The 19,786-nt window shown below is 37.2% G+C and overlaps 1 protein-coding gene across 3 annotated transcripts in view; it reads left to right on the top strand.

Moving 5' to 3' along the window:
• Window positions 1-18,366, top strand: part of PIBF1 (progesterone immunomodulatory binding factor 1) — a 212,115-nt gene extending 193,749 nt beyond the window's left edge. The window contains exons 15-16 of one of the 3 annotated variants that reach the window (XM_064586007.1): window positions 9,222-9,395; window positions 18,075-18,366. In XM_064586007.1, the coding sequence (XP_064442077.1) occupies window positions 9,222-9,395; window positions 18,075-18,125 (225 nt within the window). In that variant the 3' untranslated portion in view covers window positions 18,126-18,366. The remainder of the gene's footprint in view (window positions 1-9,221; window positions 9,396-18,074) is intronic. The other 2 variants (XM_045869564.3, XM_064586008.1) reach the window with 2 other exon arrangements.
• Window positions 18,367-19,786: the final 1,420 nt, after the last annotated feature.

Below are 19,786 nucleotides of genomic sequence, written 5' to 3'. Positions count from 1 at the left end.
ATCTTTTTCATCATCTTTAAAATTACAGATATCTTTGTTGTACCTTGCAAGTGAAACTCTTATGTGAAGCAATATAATATCTGATCATAAAAGTATTTTATCTGTGTATAATGCCCTTTTAACATTTTTCACATCTCTTAGGTATCGTATAGGCTTGTTATTATCTAGTTTTTTTGATATTGTATTTTAGAATGAAATATATTTTTTCCCACCGTATTTTAGAAGTTTGGCATATTTTCTTTTAAATAGTAAGTACAGGGGCACCTGGGTGGCTCAGTTGGTTAAGCATCTGCCTTCAGCTCAGATCATGATCCCAGGGTCCTGGATTTGAGCCCCACATCGGGCTTCCTCCTCAGTGGGGAGAGCCTGCTTCTCCCTCTGCCTGCCACTCCCCTGCTTGTGCTCTCTCTCCCTCTCTCTGTCAAATAAATGAAAATCTTTAAAAAAAAAAAATAGTACATTTCTCTGACTTTTTTTTTTAAATCAGTGAGGAACAAGTAAAGACCTCTTGCTATCATTTCTATCCCTGTGTTTTTATGATTCTCTTAGAATTGTAGCGGTTTTTAAGAAGCCAAACAATTCTAGAACGTGAGGAGACACACAAAACTGCAAAGCTATAAAATAGGTCTCTGGAAATGTGTGGTGGCCAGGAGAGATTAACGATATGAGGTAATTATATCATAATCCTGTCAGGTACCATATTGGCAGTATTTTGATATAAACTTAAGTCTCTGATCACGTATTAGGGAGCTAACACTACGAGAAGGCTGGGAATACAACATGGAGAAAGTACAGGCACTGGAGTGAGCAGTACTCTGGAAACAGGTCCTCAAAGTAGAGCACAGTGTTTAGAGTCTGATGTCGATGATGGAAATCAGCTAGAATATCCATCAAAACCTGTCAGATTATACTGAGATAGTAAAGGCCAGAAACTAGACAGCAACTAGATGAATACTGTTACAGAGGGAGAGCGGGGCACCAAGAGAGCATGAGTACTGGAAGGCAGAGCAGTCAGAAGTCCAAGATACACTATCCAGCAATCAGACGACGTAAAGGGTGTGTACAAGCCAATGAGAACAGAATCAAAGGGCCCACACTTCTGTTACGGCAACCATGGCAGTGATTTCAACTCAGGGGCCTACTTTATTGTGTTAATACTAGCTTCCTCTGCCTGGATCACTGTTGAGCATGACCTTAGATTATATCCAAGTTCAGGAAAGAATGTACCAGGTGATTAGTTATGTCCCTCAGGCTATGACAGCACAGTTGTCTCTCATTCATGTATATACTTGAGCTCTCGCTAAGCTTTCAGTCACAGATAAGGTATGGTTCCAAAAATGTGAATGTCATCTTAAATGCTTTAGAATAAGGAGTAGCTAGATCTTATTCCGCTCTGCTCTGGCCAAGACTCCTTTGTTTGTTGTTCTAGGCCCAAAACTTTTCAATACTAGAAGGTATTCTGAGGAGAACAATCAGGATGGTGAAAGAATTCAAGAATTCTTTTTAGTCATAATAGGTACAAATGAACTGGGGGTGTTTACAGAAGAAATGATTTCGAGAAATCTAAGAAATTCAAAGTAAGCATGTGAAAGAGGCAATAATAGACTTGCTATACATATCTCCAAAGGCTGGAATTAAAACCTAAGAGTAGAAATTATAAGGAGACTCGTTTTATTTGTTTTGTTTTGCTTTTTTTGTTGTTGTTATTGCTGTTTTGTTTTGTTTTGTTTTGTATAGAGGCCGGGTTAAATAACTTGAAGATCCCTTCCAAACCTGAACTTGTATGTGTGTATCAAAGCCTTTGATAGAAGATAGATGCACTATTTTATAAATAATGACAGCTTTGAACGCAGAAAGACCTACATTTGAAAACTGGTTTCACTTATTAGTAACTAATGGACTTGGCTAAATTTCTTAAAACCTTCTAAGCTTGTTCCTTCATCTTCAAAATTGAAGTAATATTTACCTCTTGGCATTTGGAAGAGGATTAAATTATTATTTTTTTTTCTTTTTTAAGATTTTATTTATTTATTAGAGAGAGAGACAGCGAGAGAGGGAACACAAGCAGGGGGAGTGGGAGAGGGAGAAGCAGGCTTCCTGCTGAGCAGGGAGCCCGACGTGGGGCTTGATCCCAGGACCCTGAGATCATGACCTGAGCCAAAGGCAGTCGCTCAACCAACTGAGCCACCCAGGCGCCCCAAATTATTATTTTTTTTAAAGATTTATTTGAGAGAGAGAGAGAGTGAGTGCAGTGGGGGGAGAGGGAGAGGGAGAGAGAGTCTTAAGCAGCAGAGCCCGACATGGGGCTTAATCTCATGATCCTGAAACCAAGAGTCAGACACCCGACCAAAAGCACCACCCAGACGCCCCTGGAAGAGGATTAAATTATTGTATAAAATACGTAGCACAAAGCCTAGCACTTAGTAGATACTCAGTGAATGTTAGCTCTTGTCCTCTCTCTTCCTCTCCCCACACCTAAAAACTTCATATTCTCCCCTTGAGGCAAAGGGACAACCCCAGGGAAAGGTTATCCTACAAATGGGAGCAAGTTATTTCGATGGGAAGACTGAGGGAGGGACTGAAAAATAGGAGTTTGCAGTTGTAGATACTGAGAACAATTCTCTCACAGTTCTGCCATATACAAAATCTGCTTTGTCCATTGTTTAGAGTGTAGTGGCATTGACATTCAGGGTATATTTTAACATCCTCAAAAATCATGTATTAAAAATCTCTACTAAAGTATTTGTAAGTGAAATGATCTGCAGGTCTGAAATCTGCTTTGAAATATTTCAGAAAAACTGGTAAGGAAATAGATAAAACATGGTTGACAGAATAGTCTGGCAGTCCCTCAAACAACTAAACAGAGTTCCATATGACCCAGCAATCTACTCCTAGGTATATATGTTATGAAACATGTCCGCACAAACACTTGTGCATGAATGTTTATAGCAGCATTATTCACAACAGCTAAGAAATGGAAACAACCCAAATGTCCATCAGCTGATGAATGGATAAACAAAATATGGTATAGCCATACAGTAGAGTATTATTTGGCCATAAAAAGAAATGAGGTACTGATATATGTTATAACATGGATGAACCTTGAAAACATTATGCTAAGTGAAAGAAGCCAGTAACAAAAGACTACATATATTATGATTCCATTCATATGAAACATCTAGAACAGGGAAATCTATGGAGGCAGAAAGTAGATTAGTGGTTGCTTAGAGCTGGGAAGTTGAGAAGAAGGTGAGATTGAAGAGTAATTCCTAAAGGAATCCAGGTTTCTTTTTGAGGTAATAAAGTTTTAAAATTGACTATGATGTAATGTGCACATATCCATGAATATACTTAAAACCATTGAATTATACAGTTTAAATGGATGACTGTATGGTTATGAATTACATCTCACTAAAGCTGTTTTAAAAAACAATATGGACAAAATGTTGACCATTGTTACAGTTGGGCAGTAGAACTGAGAGCTTCATATATTCTTCACATATTAGAAAGTTTCCATAATAAAATGTTTTTTAAATACCCTTTCAGATGAAATTTAAATATCCAAAATATGTATGTACTTGGTTTAAAACAAGGTTGGTTTTTACCTCCTGTTTACCTCAAGTAAGAAAGATGCACAGAATTACCAGACTTGTTAACCAGGATACATTGTTATTCCTATACAGAAACACTTACATTTGACCTCCCGTGGAGCACATACTTTGCATTATACTTGTCAGAGCTATTTTCATCAAGAAATGCCATCTATGTGTCCCCTTGCCAGCATCTTTGCAGAGTTTACAACTTTCAGCAATTTATTGGCATCAGCTCTGCAATAGTGTTAAGCAGCTGCTCTGCAGTTGAGCTGTTTTAATATACCACCACTCTGTGCAAATAGTTTATATTAAATGGCCAAGATATGTGATTTGGGATTCAAGAGAGCAGTTTATCTCTTTTATAGAGATTATTTATGCAATAGGAGTCGTTATCCTCTTCCTCTTCCTCCTCCTCCTCCTCATCATCTGGAAGTTTCATAAGAATGTCCTCGCCCTTAATTCTTCCATTTTGATAGTAATTATTTTACTGCAATGTGGTTTTAATTGTTTCATTTTATTTCAGTTTTGTCCTAAGTCTCAATTGTATAGCCAGATGCAATTCTAGAGTTGTTAATTTTAATGAATGGTTCATCATTCTTGAAACTGTAATTTTTTTATGTATTTGATATACTAGATTATAACATATATACTATTAGCTCTTTGAAAAACAGCATAAAAGTGTCAGAATTAATGACTATTATTATAAATCAGACTATGTATGTAGAATAATATTTAAATATCTCAAACTAGTGGTTAAAGGGAAAGAGGATTGGGGCATGTCACTTTTACAGTATTTGAATTTTACAATGAACAGGTAATGCTTGTATAATTTTGAAAAATGGGAATTTTAAAAAATATTTTGAGAAATTAATGGAGGATTTGCCAAGAATAGGCTAAAACAGCCAAAATAAAGGACTCCAGATTAGGGCAGTCTACTTTGGAGAAGAGAGCCTGCTTTCTGCATGAGCCCTACAGTGAAGCCTACTAAACAGATTTTCTCGTCCACGTATTCAGAGAGAGTACTCAGTTGTTTCGTTCACATGAATGAAATGAAAAACAGAAAGAAAACTTTTAATCTGGTTCTTTGTTCATAATTTGGAACACACACCAAAGACTGTCAGAAACTGGAAGAAAATTAATAATTAACACAAAAGGGAAAAATTCAGAGAAACTGACCCTGTTCTCCAAAGAAAACAAAAACAAAACTCCACAGCAGAAAAGAACTTACAAGGGGTAATTCGTTTTTTCAGAAAAATTTGAGAAAGTAGTATTTCTATAAAATAAGAAACAGAGAACAACAAAGAAAAAATTGGTGATATTTTATTTTCAAAAATTGCTAAAATTTAAAAAATTGCTAAAATAAAAATCATGAAATTATTATAAGTAAAAATGCCAGGAGAAGGGTACAGAGAGGAAGAGAGTGGGGGGAGGAGGTAATAGGGTGATGGGTATTGAGAAGGGCACATGTTGTGATAAGCACTGGGTGTCATACTTACCTAATGAATCATTGAACACTACATCAAAAACTAATTATGTACTATACAGTGGCTAACTGAACATAATAATAATAAAAAAAAAAACTTTGGGAAAGAAAAAAAACAGAAATGAAATAAGAATCAGCTTGGCATCATAGTTCTCAGAAATTTGACTTTAGGAAACAACGAAATAATACCATCAAAGTCCTGAAGAAAAGCACAATACTTTCTTCCACAGTACCCTCTCAGAAATAATGGAACTTGCCAAGATAAATAATAAAGAAATAAAGTAATAAAAGAAATTTCAGAATAATAACTGGGCATCAGTCTGAAAAGCAGTCTACAAAATTGAACCCAGCTAATAAATAGCATGATTAAGAAGCTAGATAATCTTAGGTAATATGGGAAAAGGCATATAGTGTTTCCATCAATGAGAAAAAAAAATAATAAAAGGCAGGAACTCTAAGGAGGAGGGAAATCTCTTTTAGAAAGTCAGAGTACAAATAGGAACCCAAGTAAATGGCATGATTTTGAGCAATAGATGTGATGTAAGAAAAAGAATTCAAATGAACATGATGCTTGAAACATTCTCCTTTGAACATCAGAGGTTCCTTTCTTGTGCTTCTAATCACACTCTCTGCTCTGCAGTGAACAGTATTTGTAAGTCATTAAATATAAGTACAAATAACCCTACTGACCAATCAGAAAAGGATGGTTTAAGACCAGAGAAAAGCAGAATCAAAAGCTAGGGAAATGAAATGCAAAAGTCAAGTCCAAACAATAAGAGCAGAATCTTAAATAGGAGAAATGAGCCAATAATCAAGAGCCAGACAAGAACATGGTAAGAACCAAACCAGATCAGGAACAAACCAGAAGATCTCAAGGTGACTTCATCTTACCAAACGATTCTGTTTTGTAGTGACGAGTAAGTTTTCTAGCTCATATATGTTAATGTTGGTTTATTTATTTTTGTTTTGTCAGTCTGAGAATTGAGATCTCATAATTACAGCCATTCTATTTATAATAATAATACCAATAAGAGCATGACAGTTTATGCCAAAAATGTTGGTGAAAGATCTATTAAAATATTGTCATGGATAGAAAGACTCAATATCATAAAAGTCAGTTCTTCTAAGTTTTTCTCTTAATTTAACATAAGTCCACCCCTATCTCTAAGAATAGAGCCAAAAATATATCCAAATCATTAAACATTATAACAGTGTGACATGGGTGTATGAACTGACAGACTATTGGAATAGAATTTAAAAGTCCAGGAATAAATCATCTACTTATGGAAGTTTAGTGTATGATAAAGATAAGCATCTGAAATGGGTGAGTACATAATGTTATCACAGAATAGCTTTGGGGGAAAGATGTCGAATCCACACCCTTCACCATAATCCAGGATAAACTTCAAACAGATCAGAGGTCTAAACGTTTGAAAAGGAAAAGAAAAAGAAAGCATAAAAGTAACTTGAGGAAAATGGAAGAAGAAAACACAGAGAAGGCTGTAAAATTAGAGATTGACATATTCAGCTACATGAGAATCCGAAAGTTTGGCATAGCCACACACACAAAAAAAATGCATAAACATAGATAAAAGATAAAGAGGGGGGCCCCCACTCATATTACAAAGGGCTAAAATCTCTAACATATAAAGAGCTTCTTGACATGTGTAAGAAAATGACCAATCGCCCAGGAGAAAAATGGGCCAAGAATATCAAATACCCTTAAATATATGAAAAGCCGCTCAACCTCTCAATAGAAGAAATGCAAAATAAACATACTCACTTATCAGACTGGCGAATAGCCAAAAAGGTAACACAAGCATACATTTTATCAATTAGGAAACTGAAGCTCATTGAACCAGAGTAGATTGCCTAAGTTTACATAGTGAGTAACAGAGTCAGGAATAGATGTGTCTTTGACTTCTAACCTAATGCTAAAATATTTCCAGTACATGTGCTTGGCTTTCTGTGTGTTCAGTACATGATGGTATTGTGGATACTATTTGATGTTAAAGTGGAATTTTCATTCCCCAAATTTACCATTGGTATAAAAGGGATGGATCATTTATGTAACCCAACATAATAAAACTGAACAAAACTTTTCTACATGTTCTCTTGGTATCCACTGTAGCTGTATTTTTGTAGTGGGAATTTTATAGAACTGTGTTACTTGTACAGTGTTCTTTACCTGCATTTCAGAAACCATGCTAACATTGTCTAATGCAGCCAGAAGAATGAAAGTAGACTGTGCCAACACCCTAAATTGAGGTGATCCTAGTCTGGATGAAGCAAAGACCTATGAATTTCCCTTCTGTCTCCTGACCAGCGTCAGGAATGAGCTGTTTCCTGTAACTGCTCCTCTACCAGCAGCAGAAGGAAGGCAAAGAGAAACAAATGACGGCCTCCTCCCCAGCACTTAGGCGCCAAAGCCCTCTGCCTAATGTACCTGCACCTCCTTCCTCTTCTCCCTCCTCATCCTCATTGCCCCACCTGTCCCCTTCCCCAACAAATATGATCCCCTTTACCTTACTAATCTGTAGATTAGTAGTAGGTTGTGTTAAAGGTTATTTTTCCCTATTATTTTATCTTCATGCCAAGATACAAAAGTTAGAGGCAAGTAAACATAGGTTCTTTCAGAGAGAAAGTTTTCTTTCAATAGCCTGAGAGCCCATCATCTCCCCTTCCCCTTCTCCTTATAGTGGTAAATAGAAGAGGAGCTAAAATCTACCGTAATACCAGACATGTTTAAAATCAAATCAGTGATTATGTACTTCACTATGGAGAGCATATAAATGACATAACATAATCTTGAAAGCAGAAAGATCCCTCAAAAGGCTCAAATGATATTATATCAGATTGGCAGTGTCTGAAGGTGCACACATTCTCATGTGCATCCGCCAAGCCAACCCCAGGACTTCAGAAAGGAGAAAAAGGATTCTGGCACCATTTCATCCAGCTCCTCTATTGGCCCTAAGATTTGGTGGCTTGAACTCAACAGCTCTGTTTTAAAATACCCACTCAAGCTAGATGGTTCTAAATAGAACTAATGACAGCCAGGGGAAAAAAAAAAAAAGAAAGGCCTGTAGGAACTTGCTCTGACCCAGAGCTGATGTCTATAAACAGATTAGTAGAAGGGAGCAGAACAGCTCTCTGTCACCATAACTTTGGTGTCTTGGCATGAAAATGAAATAAAATAATAGGGAAAAAATGACTTCCAACATAGCCCACCACTATTCTACAGATAATAAGGTAAAGGAGAGTTTAATCTGTCCTCTCTCCACATGCTTGTATTTGATTGAATGAATTTAGTAATTAATCATAAATATCCACTAAGTAGTGTTAGATGCTAACAGTTTGACTGTGGGGAGAAATAAAAGACAAAATAGACTGAGAAGGGGAATGACTGAAAATTGTGATCTGAGCTCTTTAACAAGTTCAGCATAATTAATTCTTAGTTCAAACAGCAACTGCTAAAGCCAACTCCAGTTTTCATTTGTAAAAGAATGGGGAATGACATGATTGAAGAAATCCCGAAGTTGTATTAAACTTAAGGTTTGAACTGGTGATTAGTAGGCAAGGAAAAGAGTTTTGGACTCTTTTTCCCTACCATCTTCTTATAAAACTTCAAAAGGAAATGGGATAATTGAAGAGGAGGAAGAGAAAAAATTAAGTGCCTAAATCGTCTACTCAACAAACAGGTGTAGAAAACCTTCGGCGGAAAGTAGCTCCGCCAGTGGGTCCGAGGTTTGTCAGTTAGAATCACTTGGAGATCTTTAGAAAATTCCAAAGCCAGGGCCATCTCCTTCCCAGTTACTCACAGTCTCTGCGGGTGGGACACAGACATCAGTAGTTTTTGAAGTGCCACAGGCGATCCCAATATGCAGAAAAATCAGGGGCCCACTAGAGCATGGAATGATAAATTTATCACTTACCATCCTAAAAATACTAATGGTATGAATCGATAATTATGTGCAGCATTGTACATTGACATGTTGTTAGTTTCATAGCTCTCCTCATTCATATAGTGATTGCTTCAAATGTTTCTTCTACTTCAAGAATAAAAATAAATGTTTTACCATCCATCATTTTTAGTCTGCTTGCTAAAATCACACTTGCCATTATCTTCTGTTTTCATCTATCAACAGGAATTGGCAGCAATTAAACAGATTGTCACCAATATGCGTAGTAAGCACTCTGAGGACCAGTTACTTCTTACTAAAACAGATGCAAAAAATATGACAGAGAATCATAAATCAAAGACTTTAAATGTGCCTAGAGAACATGAAGACAATATATTTATACCCAAGCCAACACTCTTTGTAAGTACAACCAATATTAACTTAGAATTTTAATATCTCTGATTTTCATAAGTATATTTAAGTTTCTTACTTCTTATTCCTATTGGTTTTAAACTAATTTTCAGTTTTATTAAAAGGCCTTGAGAGATCTATTATTAATCCCTTTTCTGAATGTATGTATTACCTACCTTACAACTGATAGTTGGTTTTTAGTTAACATATTGGACTTGCCCAGAAATGAGCCTTAATCTAGCATTTACCTCCTCCAGTCTTCAGGACTCATAGGGGAATCAGCGGGACATTTCATATAACATACAAATTTTTAATTTACCTAAGAATAAAAAGACATGCAAAATAACTCCTTCCCCCTCTTTTTGAAATTAGTATATTTTGCTCTAAGAGGTTCTTCATAAAGGTCAAAACTAATCATATTAACATAAACTAAAATGCATCTTTAGGTAGAAATGTACATGTAATCATTCAAAAAACAAAAAATTAGAAAAATTTGGATTAAAAGAGAAAATACTGAAAATGTTTTAACAAGAATAAAAATAAAAAGGCAACACAATCAAAATAGTAACATTATTAAATATTACACTTTAACATGGTTTCCCATCCTTGCTTTAATTTCCCAGAAGAAATGTGATTTTTACCATCTGAACAGACACTCAAAACCAGACAGATTTTCTCTGTGATACTCTGATTTAGTGAATCCCCAGAATCTTAGTTTTTTAAAACTTCCAAGATGATTATAATAATTGGTCAAGTATGGGAGCTTCTGATCTAAGCTACTTCATTATACATTCAGATAATGCTGCTCGAGATCAATGTGATATGAGAGATTGCTTAGTGATTACATGGTTCAACATCCTTTTTTAAAAAATGACAGAGTTACAATTTAGATGGAATAAGGGGTAATTACTGTAAGGATCCATGTGGTGGTAATGGAGACTGAGCTGACAGGAGAGAGAAAACAGGAAGCCTAGATTGACCAGCCAGGAAACAAGGCAGCTATACGGATTTCCGGATTTCCGCAGCTGTGTCCCGGGATCTTTTCCTCTGGTGGTACACCAGCTTCTCTTTGTTTCTCTCCCAGTTTCTGCTTACTCATAGTTTCCACTTCCTCATTAACTTGCTCTTGGCCTCTTGTCTTGAGACATACTTCCTTCCCACATCTACTCTCTTATAACCTAGTTCTCTGTGTATTTTCCAAAAACAAGAATCTAATTGGCGCAGCGTATTTTTGTTGGGTGATACGCCTTTTTGGCAAGTCTTGGTAAGGTTATTAGCCAGGCTACTGAATGGCCGCTCTTACTAGTGAGCAGGAATCGCATGGTACCAAATAAGCTGCCTAGAGCTATTTATTCCAAAGGACCATGGCTCAGAAAGTGGGCTAAGAGGATGGCAGACAATATGATATGTCTATTATATTAAAATCTAATACATAGATGTTGATGGGATAAGTAAGGTCAGATGAAAACCACAAGATACAGCCAGTTACTTAAAGCCTGTCACACCCTCTGATCTGCCTTTCTGACCCTTCTCTGTTCCAAGCAGTGAACTATTCCTTCTGACCCCGACCTCCTGCATTTCTGACTTTGGCTGATAACCTGATTCTGATATCCTGACTACAACCAGTATATAATTAACAGTAAAATTTCTCCAGTACCTCAAAATAAGGTTATTCAGTGAGAATAAAATTAGGAAGATTCAAAATATAAAGTATTAATTGGGTGGTCTTTATTTCCTTCTTTTTGCCTATGTGTGTTTTCTGAGGTTTTTTTCCTATAATAAACTTAATTTCTTTTATAATAAGGGAAAATTTTTCAAAAGAGGTATGAGCTCAGGAGCGCCTGGCTGGTTCAATCAGTAGAGCATATAGCTCTTAATCTCAGGGCCATGAGTTCAAGCCCCATGTTGGGTGTGGAGCCTACTTTAAAAAAAAAAAAAAAAAGAGGCCTGAGCTCAGCTATACCCTACTGAAAAGTGAGAGCTAATACTGGAAACCAGTCAAATCAATACTGTGTGCTAATGCAAAATTGTTAATGTGAATTGACTGGGTAACCTGGAGGGAGTCATTTAAACACTCTGAGCTGGTTCTAATCTATAAAATGAGGGGGGATCATATGAAATGAGGTCTAGACATCTTTTATACTAATATGCTATTATTCTTTTCAGGCATTATAATTTTTATAGTTACTATTTTGAATATTTTCAATTTTCCATAGCAACATTTTTCTTACATCTCATCTAATCTTGTTAAAAAGGAATTTATGATGTACGTATTTGAAAATAAGAGCTAGTTATTTTATAATCTTAGTTTGGTTTTTTTTTTAAGATTTTATTTATTTATTTGACAGAGAGAGATAGTGAGAGCAGGAACACAAGCAGGGGGGCAGTGGGAGAGGGAGAAGCAGGCCTTTTGCAAGCAGGGAGCCCAATGTGGGGCTCGATCCCAGGACCCTGGGATCATGACCTGAGCCGAAGGCAGACACCCAATGACTGAGCCACCCAGGTGCCCCAATCTTACAGTTTTATAACTAAAATGGAAACATTTCTAATTTGCTTCCAGATCCTTTGGCTGAAATTATTTGCTATTGATATTTTTCCCTGATATTAAATTTAATGCTGAATAGATGGATGGATGTGTGTTCATATATGCATTGAAAAGATGAGGAAAACAAAACTGTCAATGGGGCAGTAGGGTAGAGGTAGAGCTGTGATGTAGAAGAGCTTGAGATACTTGTCTTTATATGCTTTTATATTCATATGAGCCTTTTGCAGTACCCATGTGATTATTTATATATGAAGAGAACCCCAAAAGGTGCATTTGATAGACAGCTTTCTCAAGTTCTGGCCATTAAAATCACAGATAGGGCAGAGTTGTTTTTCAGGCATTGAATGCCCAAAACAAAGACTAGATTGAGCCATGGAATGGAAGTGCTGTAAGTATAGGAGCTGTGTTTCCATTGCCTTGCACAGCTCAGGAACAATTTGATGCTCAATAAATATTTGGAATTGAGGACTTAAAAAAGATATGGTTAGGTGCCGTCCTGATTTACTTACCTTCTTAGCTGTTAAAACTCTACTGGATGGGATACTTAAGTGTTAACGCTAAAAGGACAGGGACAGTGAAAAGCAGCAACTCCCATTGCTGTGGTTAGTGCCCAAGACTATGGTTAGTGCTACTTCTACAACGGGCAGCACCAACTCAGTCCCTTTCATTCATAATCACCCAGTTCATTCCCGCTAATCACCTGCTTTCTCTCTCAAGGTAGCTTTTAAGCTGTGCTAGCCCTTTTCTCTAGCCTTACCTTGCTCCTTTCTAGAAAAAAATTGGAGCTGTTCTAATCCTCTTTGGAGCAACTTTCCTTTTTCCTTCCAGAGCAGCATGGGACTAACTTTTGCTAGTGTTCTGCTACCATCCTTTTCCAAACCAGCATTTTTACTCAGGATTCATATCATTGTCACTATTTTCTCAATAAAAATGCAGATGTTGGGCGCCTGGGTGGCGCAGTCGTTAAGCGTCTGCCTTCGGCTCAGGTCATGGTCCCAGGGTCCTGGGATCGAGCCCCACATCGGGGCTCCCTGCTCAGTGGGGAGTCCAGTTCTCCCTCTCCCTCTGCCCCCGCTTGTGTCCCCTCTCTCGCTGTGTCTCCCTCTGTCAAATAAATAAATAAAATCTTAAAAAAAAAAATGCAGATGTTAGCAATCCTGCTCTTAGTCTTTTCTCCAAGCAGATTGTCAGCATTGAAACAATAAAAACCTTAGGCTCCAGGGAGGGCAGGGAACATCACAAAATAGTAGCACCAGTACTTTGTGTATGAAGTTTCCAGATGACAGTGAGTTTATGGGAGGGTTCAGACCTTAACTTAGATTGGTTATCTCAATGGCTAGCATCTGTTGGATGGGTAAATTACATTTATGTAATGTAAATGACTATATGACCACATGACTCTGTAGAAGTGATTTAGAAGGCTACATGTGGTCATCTGGAAGACAAAAAATGTTCAAGTAAGTACAATTTAGTTCAACAGGTTTGTCCTGACTACATGCAGGAACCCTTGCTAAACATTATAGAATATTTGATCATTTTGATACAGATGAAATTGGGTGGACTACTTTTAAAGTAAAATAAGAAAATGCTAAGTGCTATGGAAATTTAAAGAAAGAATAGATACTATGATGTTGATGTGCTCCTGCAGAAAGAAAGTATTTGAGATTCGGGCCTTGAAGAATGTCTAAGATTTTGACAGGTGAAAATGAGGTTAGAGAGTGAGAAATTTCAAAGGCAGAAAAAGTACAATATTCACAAATTATTTTCTGATTTGTGCTTCTTTCCATTATTCAGTAATAGGATTCTAATATGTATTTTTTATATCTAGACTTTATTTCTTTCTTTTTTTTAAGATTTTATTTATTTATTTGACAGAGACAGAGAGAGCATACGCAGGGGGAGCGGCAGGCAGAAGGAGAGGGAGAAGCAGACTCCCCACTGAGCAAGGAGGCCAACTCAGGACTCGATCCCAGGACCCTGAGATTGTGACCTGAGCCGAAGGTGGATGCTTAACGAACTGAGCCACCCAGGCGCCCCAGGACTTTATTCCTTTCTTACTACATTCTTATCCCTGACTTCAATCACCTCATGACCCATTAACACTTTCCTTAGGACAAAAGGGGAAATAAAAGTAGATGGGATAGGGGCTCCTGGGTGGCTCAGTCGTTAAGTGTCTGCCTTCGGCTCAGGTCATGGTCCCAGGATCCTGGGATCTAGTCCCACATCTGGCTCCCTGCTCCATGGGAAGCCTGCTTCTCCTCTCCTGCCCACCCTGCTTGTGTTCCCTCTCTAGCTGTCTCTCTCTCTCTCTCTCTCTCTCTCTCTCTGTCAAATAAATAAATAAATAAATAAATAAATAAGTCTTTAAAAAAAAAAAAAGGTAGATGGGGATATACCTAGAGTAGTCAGATTCATAGAAGGAGAAAATGGACCAGTGGCTGCTAGGAACTGGGGGCATGGGGAGCTACTGTTCAACGAGGACAGAATTTCAGTTACACACGAGGAAAAGGGTGTTGTGGATGGATGGTGATGATGGTCGGACAACAATGTCAATATACTTAATGCCACTGACCTGTACACTTAAAAACGATAATGGTGGCAAATTTTATGTCATGTGTATTTTACCACAATTTAAAAATTATTTTTTCTGGGCGCCTGGGTGGCTCAGTTGGTTAAGCGACTGCCTTCGGCTCAGGTCATGATCCCGGAGTCCCGGGATCGAGTCCCACATCGGGCTCCCTGTTCAGCAGGGGGTCTGCTTCCCCCTCTGCCCTCTTCCCTCTCGTGTTCTCTGTCTCTCATTCTCTCTCTCTCTCAAATAAATAAATAAAATCTTTTTAAAAAATTATTTTTTCTAAGTAGATAGGTTATAAAAACAGTTTTTCTCATCACTCATCACAAATGAATTTAGCAGTTATTTGTATTATGGTAATATAATGAATACAACTGGATGTATTAAGACAAGTGACACAGGATGCCACTCTGGGGTAGCCTTACTACAGGGTTGTGTGCTAACTCTGTGCCTCCCAACCTTTCTCAAGACATAACCACACGTTTGTGTGGCACTCCAGGTTAAATGAACTTTGCTGGTGGATTGAAGGGACCCCAGCCATCTCTGGAGGCTGAGGGGATCAACAGCTCATCATACCTATAATGCTTCCTGTGACATTTGTACTGAGACTCTGGACTCACTTTTTTTGATGATGAATCTAGATTTATCTCACCAAAGTATGCTCAGACTTCAAGATATGTAGCTATGCACATTTACATTTCAAAAAAAATAACTTTTCAGTTTCTAGCATCATGAGTTCTAATTGCAGCTTCTTCCTGATGTACTTTATCTGGTAAGCTAATTTAGAAATAAGGAATTTCTTTGTGAGCATGGAAGTAGGGCAGTGAAGGTCGAATGATACAGGACAGTCTCTCATTTAGTTGGTAGGAAAGCCAGGTCAGCTGACCTAGACTCGCTTAGGTTGGGCCCTGCCTATGAAGACTCTTTAAATATTTATTTCTGTGATTCCCAGCTTATATCTTTTTTTGGAAAACAAAGTTATATCTACTAGACAGCATCTTTCTTTTCTTTAGAGAAGTGGCACTTTTCTGGTGTTTGAACACAAATAGATTCTTAATTTCTAGCTTTTTTTCTAGATTCCAGGAATAATCCACCAGGTTTATGATATCTGTATTATCATCATTCTTTCTCATTTTAAAATACTTTCTCAGTGTGTTAGAATCCCCAAGTAATATATTAATGTTTTAGTTGACTGCTTGTCGATGACACAAAAGTACCTATCTTATCAGTTATTTATCTCCAGAATCACATTGTAACATGGTAGATTAGTCCTGGTAGGTTTCCAGTTAATCCTGTCATTTGTTTCTGCCACAGCCCTCTGAGCTCTTCCCTAAATCTGGAGTACAGTTTACTTAAGGTTTGTTAACCCTCAACTAATAATCCAAAGTCTTCACTAATTCATACTGTTTCTTTATAAAATCACAAATACAATTAACCTAAACCAGCACATAAAAATTAGAGCTATATGCCATATATACATATAAAAAGGGTTTCAATGTAATGGAACCTATGAGAGATCAAGTATCTCAAAAGTCAATTTATGCAGTGGAAAAGCAGCTAATCCCTGGAAAGAGGCACACTTGATTGTGGCAAATCTACCTCATTAACACATCTGATAAAGAATGTATTGGTGGGGAGGGGAGGCGGGAGGTGGTCTGCAGTGGACCAAACACAGATAAAAGGAGTCAGGAAGAATTGTCTGCTACTGAAATTCTTGTACTGTCCTTTTTGGATCTTAAGATTCCTTTTTAATATCGAAAGTTTTATTTATCTTCTTCCCAGGTACACAGAGCAGTAATATTTTTTGTATCAGTTCAATGAGAAAACACAGATGTACAAATTCTCTGCCCTTGACTATAAGCTTGAAGGTCTGTAGAAGCTACTTTAAGATTTTTTTTGTCCAGGAGCCACAGTTTAATTTTTTTTTTTTAAAGATTTTATTTATTTATTTGAGAGAGAGAATGAGATAGAGAGAGCATGAGAGGGGGGAGGGTCAGAGGGAGAAGCAGACTCCCCGCTGAGCAGGGAGCTCGATGCGGGACTCGATCCCAGGACCCTGGGATCATGACCTGAGCCGAAGGCAGACGCTTAACCGACTGAGCCACCTAGGCGCCCCATCTTTTTTTTTTTTTTTTTTTTTTTAAGTAGGCTCCACCCTGAGGTCAAGAGTTGCATGCTCTACCGACTGAGCCAGCCAGGAGCCTTTCTTTTACCTTAAATACTAAGGACTTTGAACTTTCTTTATAAGAAGGAAATACTGAAGTGTTTTAATACAGATTTTCACTTTAGAAAGATAAGCTTGGAAGAATTGTGGATGATTAATTGAAGAGAGAGCCAGATCAGAATTAGGAAGCTCTTGCAGGAATCAAGCCAGAAACAATGAAGGCCCAATGGGGTCAAGATAGGAACAGAATGAGTTAAGAAGATATTTCAATAAAAGCTAAGTTTTAGACTGCTTAGAATGAATGTAGTAAGTGAAAAGAAGAAATCTAGGATGAAGAAGAATGAAATATTTCTGGTTTAGATTACTGAATAAAGTGTGATACTATTCACCGAGACAGAGACTATGGAGGATTGGGAGAGTTCATTTGACATACTGAATTTCAGTCACCCATGGAGACCATCCTGTGAAAGAATCTATAGCTCAAGTTAGAGCCATAGTGTAAAGATTCGGGAGTGGAGGAGAGTCTCCCAGCTTAGTTAGTGGTAATTGGAGTTGGCCAAAGCATGAATAAGGTTAAGAGGAGCTGATCATTGAAGTCACTTCCTGCAGTTTGTACATCAACTATCAACTATAAAACAATATAAAAAAGATAAAATTACAAGCTGTCATACTTATCTATATGCCTACACATACATACATATATTTAGAACTATGGTCCTTCATAGTTTGAAGCAGATCTAAGTGGGAAAGAAGTAAACTGCATATTTATTGTAATATATCGTATAAAATAGGATGTTTTGATAGGAATCAGTGCCTTCTGTAAGAAGTTCTGAGTGCTTTCTTCTGTAACAGTCCACCTCCCCTCTTTTTTGTTACTACTCTGTACAGCAAGGCTCTTTTTAGATTGAAATGATTGAGCAGTAAAGCTAAGAAGTTCTCTGGCAAATACTTAGCAATTCAGAAGCTCAAAGTACAGTGATTTGGATCTAGTAAATTTTTAGTAAATATCCATTGCATGAATAAATATCCATATATAGACAGATAATACAAATGAAAAGATCCACGTCTTTGATTTTTTTTTTATAATTCTCTTTGAAATAAAATCAATTCATAAATACTTACCTATGTACGATATGTTAAATACAGGCTTTGAGCCAGAAAACACAAATGTATATTTTTTCTACAGACATACCAGGTGGGAGATTATTTCTGACAAAAGAGAGAACCTTTGCCCTTAAGTATCTTTCTGAATTAAGAAAAGCAATTGTTTACTGTAATTTTACATACAAAGCCCCAATATTATATAGGTACTTATTTCTCTGAACTGCCTCTCTTATTTTCCTTATAAGCATTTTACTTGATTTTTGTGGGGTTTTTTTTTTTTCTTATTTCTCTTTTTTTTAACAGACCAAAAAAGAAGCACCAGAGTGGTCTAAGAAAGAAAAGATGAAGACCTAGTGTTTTGGACGGATTTGCTCTATCATTATTTACTCCCGAAGTTCTTTCTCTGATGAACAAAAAGTTTGTCATAATCATGTACTTGGCATTTTTTTAAATGACTAAAGTTTACTTTAACTGAATGTTAAATTAACAGATTTCAGCATGATAATCAACATATATGAAGTGCAAACAATAGTATGCTTTGTATTTGGTTTTATCTGTTTTGTTACAAAATAAATATATACTCTTCTGATTTAAATTTTAGAGGTTTCATAATTCTCAATGCATTTTTAAAGTATGTGGCTTATAAATATTTGGCTAAATATTGTCATATTGGTGAGTGTATTTTCTAATTATATAAAGACTAGGTTTAAAAGTCATAACAGAAATACCAAGACACTGTACATTTTTTAAAATTCAGAATCATTTGTGAAATCTAGTAGAAGACACTACAAATGCCCAGTAATGGTGGTCAGATATCACATAAATAGGTGGATATGAATTGCTGATTGTTTCTTTTCTTTTAAAGATTTTATTTTATTTATTTATTTCACAGAGAGAGAGAGACAGCGAGAGAGAGAACACAAGCAGGGGGGAGTGGGAGAGGGAGAAGCAGGCTTCCCGCAGAGCAGGGAGCCCGATGCGGGTCTCGATCCCAGGACCCTGGGATCATGACCTGAGCCGAAGGCAGATGCTTAACGACTGAGCCACCCAGGCACCCCTGTGATTGTTTCTTTGGACTCTGTTTTTCCTTATACTTCAGATGATCATTAATCAGTAAAATCTAGGACAAAATCTGTTATTTTATTGGTCAAGTAAAAATTTCGTGGAAAGTTTCTCATTACATTGGTGAAAACAACGCTGATTCAGATGCAGGATGGACCAAATTTCTAGTCAGGAAAAAAAGCATTTTCTCTTTTTCTTAACATAAAATACATTCCATTTCTCATTCAAGAGATAAAACTTAAAGAAGAGGGGGAAGGAGGGAAATAGAGTAAGAAAAGAAAAAGAGGGACACCTGGGTGGCTCAGTCAGTTAAGCGGCTGCCTTCGGCCCAGGTCATGATCCCAGGGTCCTGGGATAGAGTCCCACATCAGGCTCCTTGCTCAGCAGGGAACCTGCTTCTCCCTCTCTCTCCCTCTGCTTGTGCTCTCTCTGTCAAATAAATAAAATCTTTAAAAAAAAAAAAAAGAAAAGGAAAAGAAATATACTTTTATATATCAGGTTTTCTCAACCACTATTGAACATAGTGGCTGGGTAATTTCTTTGTTCCAGGTGGGAGTGGGGGGCAGCCCTTTGCATTGCAGGATGTTTACAAGCATCTCTGGCCTCCACCACTAGATGACAGTAGCACCCCCCCAGTTGTGATAACCTAGAAATGTCTCCTGTCCCCTGGGGTAGCAAAATCACCCCCTGCATCCTAATGAAGAACCAGTGATATCAATGATTATCCTTGTAGATATGAAACAAGAATACTATCTGCTCAATGTGTTCTTTGAAAATCACAATAGTACAGAACTATTAGTTGAGTGAGAGAACAGAAAAAGCCTTTGATAGTAATATATACTTGTAAATCTGTCATTGGCCTGAAGACCCTAATTCCATTCCCCCTCCTTGTTCCATTTAGCTAAATATCTTCTAACATATGACTTTCTGCAACAAAGGTTTGTGAATATGAC

This window comes from Mirounga angustirostris, unplaced genomic scaffold (assembly GCF_029215605.1).
Source record: "Mirounga angustirostris isolate CCGP_5_RB_7025 unplaced genomic scaffold, mMirAng1.0.hap1 SCAF_3, whole genome shotgun sequence".
Lineage (NCBI taxonomy): Eukaryota > Metazoa > Chordata > Mammalia > Carnivora > Phocidae > Mirounga > Mirounga angustirostris.
This window is presented reverse-complemented; position numbering and strand designations above follow the sequence as displayed.